This window comes from Lucilia sericata, unplaced genomic scaffold (assembly GCF_015586225.1).
Source record: "Lucilia sericata isolate MDLA Ls3-8-SP2 unplaced genomic scaffold, ASM1558622v1 Contig000253F_arrow, whole genome shotgun sequence".
NCBI classification, from domain to species: Eukaryota; Metazoa; Arthropoda; class Insecta; order Diptera; family Calliphoridae; genus Lucilia; species Lucilia sericata.
The window spans coordinates 58244-75177 of NW_023994279.1; the positions used below are offsets into that span (position 1 = coordinate 58244).

The 16934-nt window shown below is 30.2% G+C and overlaps 1 protein-coding gene across 4 annotated transcripts in view; it reads left to right on the forward strand.

The window, feature by feature from the left end:
• Positions 1-16934, forward strand: part of LOC119602791 (paired box protein Pax-3-A-like) — a 111855-nt gene that overhangs the window by 32243 nt on the left and 62678 nt on the right. Inside the window, exons 2-3 of one of the 4 annotated variants that reach the window (XM_037954499.1) lie at positions 3428-3464; positions 11615-11963. The exons of 1 other annotated variant lie outside the window; for it this stretch is intronic. In XM_037954499.1, the coding sequence (XP_037810427.1) occupies positions 11768-11963 (196 nt within the window). In that variant the 5' untranslated portion in view covers positions 3428-3464; positions 11615-11767. Of the gene's footprint in view, positions 1-3427; positions 3465-11148; positions 11226-11413; positions 11964-16934 lie in introns of those variants that run through there. 2 more of the 4 variants (XM_037954498.1, XM_037954497.1) reach the window with 2 other exon arrangements.

The window sequence follows — 16934 nt, forward strand, 5'->3', positions numbered from 1 at the left end:
ACAAATAAGTTCCAAAATCGATTTTCTAAAACTTTTCTGCAACACCGACATAATAAATAATCAATAAAGAATGCATTCTAATTAAGCATACTAATAAGATATATCAGAACTTTAAAAATTACAAAACCACTGCCTTACTTTATTGCATATTGGAAGCTTTTTTTAATTAAGTATTGTATTGCTTCTACCCAATTTTATCGCTTACATTTTCTGATAATTTTTTGCTGGGACAATATATATTGTACTGAGATCAAGATTTTCAATCACAAGTAGGGAACTGAGAACCTTTTCAAAGAAATTGTTTTTTATTTTTCTCATATATAGTAGATTGAAACGCATCGTTGTAGAGGTATTCATCCTTAAAGGTGGTCCATGGGACACCCTAATGTACATCCTCGTTTCAAACTAATTAACTAAGAACTAAAATTGGTTTAATATTATACATAGCTGAAAGCGAAAAAGACTAAAATATTCCCAGTTCCCTACAGTATCTTGCATTCAGAGATCTGCTTTTTGTGTTTCTTGCACATAAAGTTTTGAAAATATTCAACAACAGGCTTATTTGATTTTATGATGTCACTTGAGTAACAGTATCTTAACTATGTTGGATATTGTCCATGGGGAACTTAGACAATGATTACAATTTGAGCGACAAACTGCAATTGAAAATTTTATTATTGTTTAGACAAACTGCTTGTTGATCTTAACCCTTTAAGGCACTTGGGAACAATTTAACACCAAAGTTCAAAAATTCGAAAAAACAACTTCTATTTGAATAATGCTCTATATAATTAAAGGAATAACAGAAATAAAACAAAAAATTCTGTATTAAGTATAAAAACTTATGAATTAAGCCTTTTTGACCATATAAAGTTTGTATTTTTAGACATATTACATTGAAAATCGACCGTAAAAAAGTATTATGTAAATTATCAGTTTTAAAAACAAAATTTTACTTTTAAAAATGTGCACCTCAAGTTTACTCCATAGTCAACTTTGGTGTTAAATTGTTCCCAAGTGCCTTAAAGGGTTAATCTACGTTTTTTCACTCTATTTTAAATATCGGACTATATACGATAAATTCCAGTCATTTTTGGTAAAGATGGCCGACAAATAAATATTATTTCGATATCTTTCACTAAGAATTCCCAAATATTGCGTTATTTGACCTTTGAACTCTACAGTTTATGGGATTTTAATAAAACTTCGGACATATATTTTATATTATCTGGACTGTAATACTCTGATAATACTTTATGTAAAATGTGCAACAGTAAAGAATTAATACACATTCTCTAAAATATTACAAAAAAAATGCGATTTTCCCGAAATCTGCCGAGTTCAAATCGCAGGTACAGCTAAACTGTAAGAAATATTGATCTAATATTTTTACCATTTAATAGCCTTATCTATTGACCATAAATCCCCATGAGATCTCCTAAAAATTTTGAAATTTGTTAAAAAAGTTTCAAAAAACTGACATTTTGGTTATACAGGGTTTTCTTAAAATAAGTGTAACTTTTCACCTATTGGTCCTAGCAAAAATTTCCCAAAGGAGTTCAGATAGCTATTTCTTCATTGTTTCCAAATAAACAGTTTTTGACCAATAGAGCTGAAAATTTGTGTCTGATCTACTATCCAATAGTACTAATCTTGGTGCAAATTTCGTCAAAATTGATTTTTTGATTTTTCCACCCACCTTCATTCAAAATTTCGTTAAATTTTCCGAAAAACAAGCTAAATACGATACTTTTTGATAAAATCTATGATATCCCATATAAAAGTAAGCATTTTGCGTTAAAAGTTTTCTCCTTAGCACTGTTGGGATATTTGGTGACAGATATAGTATTTTATTATTTTCTGTGCCCAGGGCTTTAAATATCAGGGGTTTATGTTCGCTAATTCTATGTTTGGAATTGGGTTTGAGACTATTTTTCGATTTTATTGGTAGATCTTCAGTGAGTGTTCTTTTTTTAAATACAATTGTTCAATTCACAATCGATGTTGTAGCGTTGTATGCGTTGTATGTCAGCAGTTGCTACAATAGTCATAGCAATGTTGTTGGTATTTTCTATGCAAAAGCTCTATACAACTCCTACGACAATTTTTCATATGTTTTTCGAATGTTGTAAGAAAGTTTAGTGTTGCCAATTGTTTATTTCAACATATAAACAAAAAATTCAAACGATTTTAGCATAAAAAAACGATAAAGTGGTAACACTGAAATCAAAAACAAACAGCTGTTTACCAAAACAAAAAAACTAAAATTTTATTAAAAACAGTTTATTTATTAGTTTAAAATGTGGAATAAAGAAAATAAAAGAATTGAAAATTCAAAGAAATTAATTTTGTTTATTTCGCATGTTTAATTACTTTAATATTTTTTGATTTTTTTATCTTCTGACATTCTTATGTATATTTGTTTTGATTGTTTTTTTTTTTTTTCATTGAGAACATAAACTTATGACTTGCTGCAAAGATCTGTTCACAATCACTGTTACTACACTTTAGTAGGTACAATATACAGCTTGATTGCGAATTGAACAAATATTTTCAAGGCTATACCCAAGAGAACTCATTCCACCTAATTTCGTAAAGTCCTCCGAATTCGATGGTTTATTTTAAAATTTTAATGGTTTTCTCAATGTCTGATTATATTTTTGGGTGTTGTTGAATCAATGACTCCATATTCGCCATATTCAATGGGGTTAGTCACTGGTGTAAAATAGGTGTATTTAAAAAGTTCATCAAATGATGTAGTTTGATTGTAAGGTTTATATAGACAGAGTCGATTGTTATACTTTACGGTGGGTGTAGCGACAATATTTCTATTTATGTATTACAAATATTAGTAAACAAATTAATGTCAATATCCAGCTCAGTAATAAACCAGAAATTTAGTAATTATAGTTTTAAACATATATTGTTTTTAATTTTAAAAGAATTATGTTTATAATCATAAATTAATTTATATTTCCATATATATATTTACTTTTATTTGATTAATTATGTAATTTATCATAATCTGTAAGAAAGTTGTTTCTAGACCGATTTAAATAAAATAAATTATTAAAAAATCATCACTATAGTGTGGAGAATAAAAACCAATCCATAGACGTATTTATAGTTATAGCAACTAACCATAAAAAATAAGACCCATTGAAACAAAATCTATATTTTTGGGCACCTATATAGTCACCTGATATGCAAAAAGGCGTAACAACAAAAAAATTTAAATTTGACTTTTTGAATGAAAATGGTCCACTGCATCAAAATACATGTTGTTGCAAATTTTTAGAAGTCTATTTTCGAAAACACCGACTTTATTGAAATTAAATTCAAAAACTACAATAGCTTTAATTTTATTTAGTTTTTTGTTTTTCCTGTAAAATTTTTAAAAGTATTGTTATGACCTTTTGCATTACAGGTGACGATATATTGATGTCCATATTTATAGTATGTGGGTAAGTTAAAAATATTTCTTGTTTTTATTTTTAAGTGTAGTAGTCTAAATCAATTATAAGAATAATGCGGACAACAAAACAAAGCATTGGAAGACATTTTAAAAACTGAATAAGTTCTGGAAAAGTGAAAAAAAAACGTTCAGACACCAGAGATGCCAACAATTAAATTGTAAAAACGCTAATCAGCAAACGATAGAAATTTTCGTTTTGATTTAAACGATCAAAAACACCAGTTAATTAACGAAAATATTCATATGAATATATTTTCAAGTGATTATGGATATGAGATATAGTACATAAGCAGTTCTAAAACAGGATTACGCAAAGAGCTCTGTTGAGAGCTTTCTTACTCTCTTTATTTGCCCACATATAAATAAAAACAAACAAAACCAGTACTATCTGTCGATTACTGTAGTAAAATATCTTAGTATCGAAAATCAGAGGAATTTAAAATGAAATTATAAGCACTTGCTCTACAAAAATCTGGAAATTTAATTTATATTTTAAGTATTAACACATGCGTCAAAATGACAAAATCACTTACTTAGCCACACTACATCCATTGCATTCATCCTACACAATACGCATTTAACACGCATACGATTTACAACTCGAACATACATACATACACACACGTGCATTCATACGCATATGTATGTTCACCTATTATTACACTTCTCATTATTAAATTAGAGGCGATAATTTGAAAATTTGCACTTATGTTTTGAAAAGATTTAAAAATAACCATATGCTTCGTAATCTTCGAAATTTCGCAAAATATACAATATTTTAGATAATTAAATAAAAAATATGTTAATATTTTTTAATACTTCACTCTACATCGAGAACTTTTTTAAATAATTTTGTTTAAGAAAACAAAATTATACTTAATCAAAATGGGATGAGATAATTGTTATCTTTTTATGGAGTTTTAAATGAAGTCGAGGACAAAACAAAAATCCGTAAGGATTTCTTCTGACCATTTCCGTTGTACATTCTACCTATTTGCAATACGTCTCAACATGTTCATCTCATACTGGATCTGCTTCGGATCCTGAAGATAACTGGGGTTTCAGAAATTTGATTTCAATGAAAAAAGGAAAAACAATAAAAAATTTTAAATTTAATAAAAAAACTGAGTTTCTGAACATGGAAAAATAATACATTCAGTGAATTTTTTTTTGTCTTTCTTGAATTGGAGCGCACAACAGGCCCGATAGTGGCCTAGGTGTATTTCTTCGGATTTGATGTATACTACATCCTCCTATCAACCTAACCTAACCTAAAAAAACTGAACCAAAGACGACAAATAGAATTATAACACTGTGTGTAATTTTTTAATTCATGGTTGAATAACCATATACGGACACCACTATATGATAAAAGACCAAAAATAAGAAGACCCGTGTCTTCCAGTTTTGCCCAAAGTCATGCACTTTTTTAGTTATAGGCCCCCAAAGATTTAGGCCCTCGGTGTCTTTTTTGAAAAAGTGAATATTTTCTCAGGCTCATATCTTGCAAACCGTTTGGAATTTTGATTTACTCTCTGAGGGAATGTTGTTGCTCTTATCACAAAGAACAAAAATTGTAAATATATGACGTCAAAAAAACGTTATCTTCATGATCAGAATCGAAAAAAGTAAATTTTTTTTAATTTTTTTCCTTGTTCAGGTCTATAAGTAGCAAACCGTTCAAAATTTAAGAAAACAATCAACTACAATAATGTACCTAAGATCTCAATAAACAACTTTCTATAACATATGAACTTCCTAGGAATGATAGGTAAGTCGCAAAAGTGAAAAGTTTTATGAAAATTTTTTAATTTCATTTGTTTTTTCTTTACTTCAACATTAGGGTGTACCGTGGACCACTTTTTAGGAGGAATATCTATAAAACGATGCGTTTCAATGAACTAAATACGGGAAAAATAAAAAACAATTTTGAAAAGGTCCTCAGTTCCCTACCTGCGATTGAAAATCTTGATATCAGTACAATATGTTCAAACCTTTTTTCTGCAATCTTTTCGAATTGGGTGTCAAAAATTCCGCAATTTTAAGCTTGTCGCGGGAAAAATAATTGAAATTGTTGTTAGTGTATTTCTGGTCCGCAAAACGACTTTTATTGTATTATGAAGGGCATACAAATTTCAAAAAATTCTGAAATGGACTAAACCAAATGCCAAACAATTTTTGGAATATTTTTCTGTATGAGCTAAAAATTACGACAATTTTGACACCCATTTCGATAAAAAGCGAAAACAAAATGCCTCTCCAACCCACTAAAAACCATTTTGTGGACCAAAAATATTCTACAAAATTTTTTAAATTATTTTTCCCGTAATCAGCTCAAAATTACGAAATTTTCGAGACCCATTTCAAAAAAATCGAATATGTTTTATTTTTCAAAAATTATACTGGACCTGTACTTGCAAATCGCACTCTTTTAAGTTGTGGACGCAAATCGTCGTCCTAATCTGACTCTGATTCGGAACTTATGATGTCCACAGGCACGTTGCTTCCAGACTGTCTTCCATCTTCTTTACATACTTCATTAACATCATACAGGGTGATCATGTGACTCCACCAACATACCGGTGATTTATGAATTAGAAAAGGAATGCAAAATAATGCGTCAATATTAATTGATATAATACTAATACTTTTTTATTATTTTCGTAATAGATAGCATTGTATCTAGGGTGATCGACTCGATTTTTCAACCGGTTTTAAAACCGGTTTTTTCTGCTTTACCAGTGTCGGTTTTTTCTTAATGTTGATTTTTCGAATATCGAATAACCCGGTTTTTTCACTTTTTAAAACCCGGTTTCGAATACTTTTATTTGCTTTGTATTCAAAGATTATTTAAATGAAATTTTTAAGTAAATAATAATACAGCCCGTCTAAATTTTAAAAATATTCGAGTCGAGGAACTAGAGTATATTTTTCTACAGCTCTTTTGTTTAAACTTTTTTGATTTTCCTAATTAATTAAAAAAAATTATTTGTAAAATGGATAACTGTTTGATAAAATTTAGCAATCTTAAGATTATATTCCAATTACAATAATTAATTTACAGCTGAAATTTTATGGAAGTGTTGGAATGCCTATGCAAATTTCCTAAACAGGGCTTTTAAAATAAGCTAGGATTACATAGTACCTTATGTTTAACAGAAGTGTCCTACTTTTTTCCTAATTTTTTTATATTAAAGAAATAATGTAAATCAGACGACTAGATCTAAAGTTATAATCTTTTAAACTGTTAAAAATCATTTCGGGCCATGTTTTATTAATCAAATTTAAACATAAACATTAAGTTTTTCAAATTAAAATATATTTTTTTGATTGTAATGAAAAACCGGTTAACCGGTTTTTTCTGAATTTGAAAAATATCAACCGGTTTTTTTTAAATGTCAACTATTCGAACTATTCGAAAACCGGTTTTTGGAAAATGTCGAATAATCGATCACCCTAATTGTATCTCAATATTGAAGTAAAGAAAAAACATTTTTCAGGAAACTTTTCACTTTTGCGACTTACCTATCATTCCTAAGAAGTTCATATGTTCTAGAAAGTTGTTTATTGAGATCCTAGGTACATTTTTGTAGTTGATTGTTTTCTTAAATTTTTATCGGTTTGCCACTTATAGACCTGAACAAGGAAAAAATTTAAAAACAAATTTAATTTTTGCGATTCTGATCATGAAGATAACGTTTTTTTGTCATTATATGTTCACAATTTTGGTTCTTTGTGATAAGAGCAACAACATTCCCTCAGAGAGTAAATCAAAATTCCGAACGGTTTGCAAGATATCAGCCTGAGAAAATGATCACTTTTTTCAAAAATGACACCGAGGCTCCAAATCTTTGGGGGCCTATAACTAAAAACGTGCATGACTTTGGGCAAAACTAGAGGACACGGGTCTTCTTATTTTTGGTCTTTTATCATATAGTGGTGTCCGTATATGGTTATTTTTTTTCGTGTTGCACCGTGTAATTTATCTTCTAGAAGTACCGGAGATAGAAGCAAGAACAGATTAAAAGCAAAATGTCGGGTATTTTGCAATTAGTGTTGTAAATAAAAATGAAAAAATACACAAGATTGTGATTTGGCTCAAAAAATGTATCATTATATAACTATTTTTTGATTAATCGTTAATGGCCTAATATGAACATTATTTTTGCTAGAAATGTATCCAATCCTCATTGGCAGTATTGGATATACATACATATATTTTATAAGCTTCACAATTAGTATCCAAATGTTTAAAAAATTTCAATTTCAAGTTTATAATTAACAGATGGTGCTACCTATGCTCTTTAAAGTTTGCAGTCTTACGCTTGTATTTATAAAAAAATCTTATTTTGATTTTAATGCACTCAATAGTTAAAGCACACTTTAGCCTTAAAAACCATTAATAAAATTATGATATTCATAAACAAATAATAAACGTATATTAACTATTGTGCTGATTTATGTTTAAGTTGGCAGCACTGTACAATATGGCTGTCATTTTATGTGTTAGTGTTGCGTACAATTAGGATAAAATATTCGTTGATTCGGTTTTCTTAATTTCATATTTTTGTTTATAATAGATTTTTGACAATAAAAACAAACTTTTAAGAAAAATAAATATATATATATGGCTTTAATAAATGTCTATATAGTTCAGATGTATAAATATACCATATAATTTCTAATTATTATTAAAAGTATCCGAATAACGGATATTTTGCGACAAAATATACATCACTATAACACATTTTCTTATTTTTACTTATTTTCCTTGTAATTTTTGATAAATTTTTGCAAATATTGATAAATTTCTTTGATATTTGACTAATTTTAATGCCGGCGAATATATTTTGCATTAGTATAACACTAATCAATATAATTTACATGGTTAATTACTTTATGGCATTATATTTAACCAACAAACTTTGAAAAAGCCAAATCAAATGATTTTGTCCATCATTTGGTTGACAGACGGGCATTTCCAAATTGCCTAAAAATAGTGCTGGACAATTGGAATATTGTCAAATATTCATGCATTAATCCAATAATGCCTAGATTTGAGTTTTTTCCTCAAAATATAATCGTTTAAAAATTTTCTGGGATTTTATTTACAAATTTGTAAACGTTAAAATTAGAATTTTTAGATTTTATTTTAAAAGAAACCATAATTACTTTTCGCAATCAACCTAAAATTACCGGAAAAATCTTTATCTGAGAAAAAAATTGTTAAAAATCAAGTTATTGTTGGCTTAAAGAAGGGTCGAGCCTACAATAAAATTCTTCTAATTGTCAATAGTTTATTGAAGGTGTTTTAAGCTATTTCACGTTTATAAATACGATTTTCCTGAATTTTGCCTAAAATTGTTTAATAAACCTAAAATAAGTTTTTATAAATACAGCCGTTATACTTTCGAATATTGTTAGTACGATACTATTAAAAGTTAATTAAAAAATATTACTTGGAAAAATTGCTGAGATTTAAGTTCAGCCCCATAAGAGCAATTCAAGTGATAACTATTAAGTTTTCCAAAAAAATATTTTTGTATTTTATAGCTTCTTGAAATGCTTATTCTTTGTTCATTACGATTCATTAAGTGCAATATAGATTATTAAATGATAAAAATGTTGTAAAAACTGAAAAAAACTAAATTTGACCTTGTAAAAGCACCACAAAACTTCAGAAATGTTGCTACACCTGTTAACGTTATCTTATCATTGTTTTATTGTGTTGGGCAAATTCTGGCAATAGAAAGCGATCGAAACCTCAATACAATCTTAACTCCAATGTTATTAAGTCGAGGGCATCCTAGGAAATGAAATATCTGATGTCCTTGCGCAAAGGGATATTCACACTCCTTTGGTGACCCTATCAAAATTGGGCTTTGAATGAGACGGAACTCATTCAAAGCCACTTGTAGAATATTAAGACTGCTTTGGCCCACTCTGACAACGGGTAGGATTAGGACTCTCTTATCTTTTAAGAAGAACTCGATTAGGCTTCTCACTGGTATAATTACTGGGCACTGCATGATTGGACATATGTCGGAACGTATGGGCTACCCACGTTATGCCTACTGCAGGTGTTTGGACGAGGAAGAAGATGAATTGGTACAACACCTTTTATGTGACTGCCCAGCCTTACAAGAGCACAGACTACTCTATTTAGGCAGAGCTCTTTTCCATGATCGGGACTGTCTCAGAGATGCGTCACTAGTAAACATGATCAGTTTCATTAGAAATGCCGACTGGTTTTCACGAGGACCGCAAGAACCAAGTAGTCAAAGAAACATAAGGTAATGGCAATTCTAAGGATATCACAAAGGGCCACAACTAGCGAGCAACCCACGTAACCTAACCTAACTGAATCAACATATTGAAGACTAATGGGACTGTTATATATATATTATTAGACAAACTGCGATAAGCTTATTATTGAATTAGGAAATGTGTCCTAACGTCATATTCCGGGATACCAGTATCCCATATTTAATTGTATAGCAGAGCATTATCATTTAAGACTAATAATAACAAACTTTTAGTTCAGTATATATGTATGCAATGAATTTATGGGGCTTAGCTTCGTTCTGAAAGCAGAATATGGTTTGTTAATGGTATTTATCGTTCGTATTCGTGGACTCCTAAGATTTTCCTCAACACCTACCTGAGGATGTACCAATCGACTTAAAATCACTTTCTGATTCAATTTAATGATGTTTGTCTGTAAACATCAACGGATGATAACTCAGCAATTCAGGACACGATATCTCGGATTCAGCGCAATTCAACCCCTTGGAAAAATATACATACATATGTATGTACATTGGTCTCTGAGTTAAAAATTTATCGGCCTGTGTTATCATTTATTTAAAATCTCTTGCACTTAATTTAATTTCTGTAAGTATATTTACATACATCGGAATAGGTATACAAATGTATGAATATATTTTATACAATCATACATACTAACTTAGTCGAAATTAAAAGAAAACTGACAATTATTTACACGTAACAATTTCATTTCAGCCTCTTATAATAAACATTCCCACCCTCTTTATCTCTGTCACTCTCTTGCTCGTTCCTATACATATGTACATACATACATATACTAAAATTTGTATCATACATACGAACATACTACGTACATAAAATGTGTGAATGTACTCGCATGTTTGTTAGTTAGACTGCATTGTTTTGATATTCCCTTTTATGTTCACGCCGTTTCTGTTATTTGTTATTGTTTTTGTGTTGTGTGGTGTGTTGAATCTTGACCCTACAAAAGTGGTGTATAAAAACACTCAATTGGTTTTATAGCACGTCTCCAACTGGAATCTAGTTCTCACTCATGCCCATGAGTCAGACCTTTGGGCAGTCAGAGCAGACAGGCAGCCAAGCAGTCATTCAGCCAGTCTGTCTACTACCGTTTGGGTATAGTTTTGAATATTATTTTTTTTTTTTTTGCTTTTTTTTTCATTTTTATATAAAAATGTATGAAAGTGTGTTTAATGTGTTTGTGTATAAAAGCACACAATGAACGTTTGTATGTATAAATGTGTCTGTCCCCTTACACAAACTTACAAACAAACAAACAAGCAAACACTCTTTCCGAAACTCATGGGGTTAGCACCAATTAAGCACTTCTCTCGTCACCACATTCAGTTTTCGTCGTGTATGTGTTTCGAATTAACGCTGTTACCTTTTTGTTCGGATACACAAAAATGTTTTTATTCAGAAGCGTCGGCATTTTCATAATGTATCTATAAAGTAAAAAATCCTACATACATACATATGTATATACATAAGTAAAAGATCATATAATTAAAAGTGTACTTACATACATATGTATGTATATTCATACATATGTACATACATATGATATGTACGCAATAACTGTTCATAGATATTTGTAATATTCATATAAAAAAACATCTTTTACCTTAGAATTTAAAAATAATCATATTTAGAATATTAAAAAAACTACATAAGTAAATTATCATTAAGCCTCGCAAAAAAACTCAATTAATTGTGAGATGTTCGTAAAACATAAAAATAAAACTTAAACAATTTCTTATTAAACGAACGAACTTTATATTTAAATCAATATTTTATGAAATAAACTAAAAAATTATAGTACGGCTACAGAAGTCGAATGCATCTACAAGCACCCGTGTTGGATTGGACATCTGTAGACGTCATTTACATAGGTCAACGTTTTAAAGCATAACATATGCTGATGTGAGTGTTATGTCAACTATACTGTGAATTCTTCAAATCAAATAGAAATTCAAGCGGAGTATGGAATCTCCCCCAAATCATTCCATATCTGCCTCCATAACAAATGGCAATTCGAACAGCAGCAGCTGTGAAGCTGTAAATTTGATTAATTCGCATATATCTATGATTGGTTTAAATCCATTGGCTTCAAGTGCATCGCAACCATCTCAGCCACCACCGCAGACACCAACACTTCCAATACCACTTCCTTCATCAGGTAAATATTAATTCATCCGTAAAATTTTATAAGAAAAATAAACAAAACATTATCTTAATTAATTAAGCAATTAAAATTGTTTTATGGGAATTTGGAAAAAAATATATCAATTGTATTCAGCCGTCGGAAAGTTAAATATTTAATTTTGCTATTTATTACAAATTTACATACATATATTGTTCTGAAAGTTATAAATTCATTAAATAAGCTTTGTTTATATATATTTATTTACTAAACAATTTCAGTTGGAACAAACGAACAATTTGGGACAAACACATGAAAAATAAATTATGATTCAGGAGGACGTAACATAATATTACAGTTATTTTTTACTATACAAACTAGCTCTAAAAAATATTCAAAATAAAAAAAATCGTTGCACAATAACCTATATCTATTTAAAATATCAATTTTAAAGTTTAAGTTTAAAAGCTTTTTTAGTTTCACATAAACGTTAGTTTTATCAATATTATATGGTGTATTAAACATGCATCTTAAAAATCAAAGATATTGACAAAAATTCTAAATCATCTATCAATTTCGGTTTAGATAAAAGTTATAGTATACTTACATATCGTTCCTGTTTTGAATATTCGTACTATGAAGCATTATTAAAGTGTGAATAGAGATTTTATTGTTGTACCCGTGATACTGTGTATCTAAGCAGAATACGTACCATTTTACAAAACTCCGACTTGCTCTTTCTGAAAAGGCTTCCTCTCCTGCTCTCCTTAGGTTCGGATTACTCATTGCGGTTATACTCATTATATCATTCTAAAGGATTCTCATGCCCACATTTTTAATTCAGCCCTCATATCGCCGGACAGTTTTGCATCCGTTAGGTTCGCTATGTTAACCATCCTACAAAGCTGGTTCCCTTCCCAATAAAGCAAATACATTCGCTCTTTCGTAGCCGACTACTTACCTCATTCGGTGAAAGCTTTCTTAAAGTCCAATACGGTCTTATATTTAACATTATCGCCATAATTGCTTTCTAAATATTAACCTTTTTTGAGGGTTAATATTCTGGTTCTTCAATATAGAACTCTAGGGCCATTTTATCTTCCAGTTTAGAGCCATCCATGGAGCTTCGAATTCCTACGGATATTTGCTCTAAAGTTCCGCTTAACAATGACATTCTATTTGGGATCAGTGTTTCGATGTCTGTGTTTGGCTTTCAATGTGTCCTGTATACATTGATCATATGCCCTATATAACCTTTGGTCAGTTCGCTTAAGGTTAAGAGCCGTTCGGCAGTAAGTACTTTTTATATGTTTAAATGGAACCAAGACCTAAGGAACCTCGGTTAGGCTCCTTAGGAGGTTATTACTCATGGTTAACCAGAGTAAAGGGGACAAAATTACCCCCTGTGGTGTACCGCGAAAGACCCTTTTCCTTATAGTTATGTCGTACATCTTGCAGCTCATACATATGTTCCTTAACATGTTACTGATCCAGTATAAGAGTATCAGTGAGCACGTTATTGAAGGTTACTTCGATACAGTTTGCATCGAAGGATTGGCCTATATATTGGACAACTTCATTCATGTTGGTTTCCACCGATAAGCATGCTGCTTATGTTTGGGGTATTTGTCTTTTTAACCATGCTATTTACTAACCGTTCCAATGTTGTAAGTGGGAAGCAGGAAAGGCTTTTCGGTCGATAGGGCTTTAGTGTCGCATAGTTTGATTTTCCCTTGCATCCTGTCATTTAATTCAATACTTCATATCTTTCAGTCTTGTGAACGTTTCTACTTTGGCGTCTACATCCTCTATATTTCGACATTGAAAAGTGTTCCGTCCTAAACGTTTCTTTAGTAAGATGCCGAACATTGTCGAATTAGTTTTAGACTTATTCCGAAACTTAATCGGCTTCGGTCGTGGCCGTAGTATTTTGAATCTTATGTACCGATAGTCTGAAAAGGAGAGCTCTTCCAAAACTCTCCAATCCTGAATTTCGTTTATATGTAGTTATGTCGACGAAAGTAGTTTTATTACCTAAGTAGTTTTATTACCTTCAGTGTGATCAAGTCTTTAGTTTTAAATAAATTCACAGAAGAGTGCGCAAACAGATACAAGGTATATGTGCAACGCCCCTTTTTTATCAACATTGCATCCGATGTTTATAACCCAGTTGAGAGGAAAATCATACGTTCTTGTGACATAAGATACATGATATCGGGAAAAATCCAGAATTAAAGGCCTTGTTTCGAATCGTCTTGGGTTAAAGCTTAAATCTTAACAATGTTTATTTTAGCTATCAGAGTGTTGCACAGTGGTATGGGTTCATACATTTTTTTGCAAAAGTAGTTGTGCTCCTATGATATTTAATTTTTGTACACTGACTAGTTTTATGTATAAAAGCTACATATCAAAAATGGTTGAAATCGGTGAGTCCCTACGGGTACCTCCAGTCCACATTAGGGTTCTTTTCTGAAATTAGTTCTATCGTTAAGAGCTCGCATAAAAGTACTATTATAGTGATGAATTTCGACATAAACAAGTTTTATATGAGAATATCAATTTTCGCGTAACAATAGTTGTTTTCGAGCTAGAGTGCATTAGTTTTTCATTGCAGAGAAATATTAATATTTTTAACGCTGATACAGATTATGTCGCAATTTTTCTTTCTGGTATTAGCTAATGATACGTATTTAATTTCTGTTATATCTTTTATCACAACAATCACTCTCTGGTCTATAGTGCAATGTCCGTCTATCCGAAATTTTTTACTTACATTTGGAAATTTAAAAATTGCTACAAAATAATTAAAGATAAAGTCTGATTTTAATAAAATTTGCTGGGAATATTACGCTAAATGTGTAGATTATGACCAACAATTTTTTGAATTCATATCATAAGTATGACCTGTGGCACTGTCTGAAATTATGGATTGACAGACATTGCACTTAAGGTGGAAGTACACAACACATGTTGTACGCGGCAATGTGTTTTAGGCTTCTGTCAAAAAAAGTTTAAACAATGAATTTTCATTTAGCAAGTTGCACATTGTAATTTGTAACGCGTCTGCCGCGATAAGTTCAGCAACTTTCAACTTTTGACGCGTCGGCAGCTGATCAGGGTTGTATTTTGTTTTGTGTAGAATAAGAATAAACTAAAATTAAATAAATTTCTCCAACAATGGAATAAAAATATTAAAAAATATACAAAAACTTAAAATTTTGATTTTTAAAACAGTAATATTTAGTCTTAAAAAACATTAAAAGAAAGATCGAAATGACGCGTTGTGTGTAACTTGCAGCTTATAAAGCGCGAAAAGTTTGAAAAGCGTGAAACGCGTTGCCACCTCAGCGCGTGTTGTGTACTTCAACCTTAAGATCATAAAGCGATTGTTAGATGAAACTTATAAAGACCCATTTCCATTATACTACAAGTAATATGATCTGTCAAAATATTGTGTAGAAGAGAGCGGATAGGATAGTCTAAACGCAATATGTAATGAAACCATCACACATTGAGATAAAATACGAATGGATGGAAAATTTGACAATCGTATGGCTCTCTTCATTTTTTGAAATGATTCAAAAAGCAAGCATTAGATCAAGGATGTATCCATTCCACTTTGTTATTGTCTTATACCAATAGTGTAAACGCAAAACATAAAAATCATTCGATTTTTATTCTCTTTACTAAAATACGGATGGAATTTCATTTGATTTTTCATACGTAAAGTGTACAATATGTTAAAAATAAAAATTCTGCAATCTTTTCGAAATGGGTCACAAAAATTACGTAATTTTCAGCTTACCGCTGGAAATCACTAATTTTTTTAGACTATTTCTGGTTTGCAAAGCGACTTTTAATGCATTATAAGGGGCAAATAATTTCCAAAATAATCTAAAAAATTCCGAAAAGGACCAATCCAAATGCTAAACAATTTTCAAATATTTTTCTCTCTGGTAGGAAACTGGAGGAGCCCCTTTCAAAAAATATTTTTTATTTTTCTCGTATTCAGTAAATTAATAAACATGGATTGAGAGGTATTCTTACAAGAGATTCTTAAAAATGCTATTCCTCGGGACACTCTAATGTTTTCATATAGATTTATCAAATTTCAAATATGTTTGTTATTTTACGATTTTTTTGTTGTAAACGTAAAGACTAAAACTCAGGTTTTCACGAAAATTAGATAAATAAAAATTAAATTTCAACTTTGAAATTTGAAATTGAATATTATATAATTTTTCAAATCCTTTGTTTTGTTTAGAAATTATTTAAAAAATAGTAAATTGTCATTAAACATTCAAAGCCACTTTTCTCAAAACCACTTTTTTTTAGATAATGCTGGTCTAGGTATGTATGTTAAACCGGTTTAACCCTTTTAAAATATCTAAATACCGAAAACAGGGTTTTCCAAAATGATAAAATAAACATTAATCTCCAAAAATCGGTTTTTGAAAGAAGTCGAAGAATTGGTCTCCGTAGACGTGGTACAAATTGCATTGTGACTTTTTCATAAATCTGGTAACACAACACCGTATAAATTCCTCATTCAAGATCCACAAAAATGACAAAGTATATTTGTGCTTCAGAATCCAATTGGATACAATAAATTTCCTATTAGGATTAGGATTAATCTCACTAAAATCTTAGTAACTAGCCACTCATAGAGGGCGCTGTTTCAGCTGATTTTAAATAGTTTTTGTTGAAAACCTATTAAAAACTCGATATGCAGCACAGTGTTTTCATAATGCTAAGCATTCATATATGTATGTAAGTATCAAGAGCAATAAAAATGTCACAAAATAAACAAAAACATACATATTTTATGTACATATTACAGTCAAACTCGTTTATAACGAACTCCGGGGGACCAGTCAAATTTGTTTGTTATAAGCAATGTTCGTAATAAGACGGGTGAAGTTTTTGTCGTTCCAAAAATAAAGTGGCATTTTACGAAATTAAGAGAATATGATTTGTAAATTTATTTAATGTTCTCTACAAAAAAAA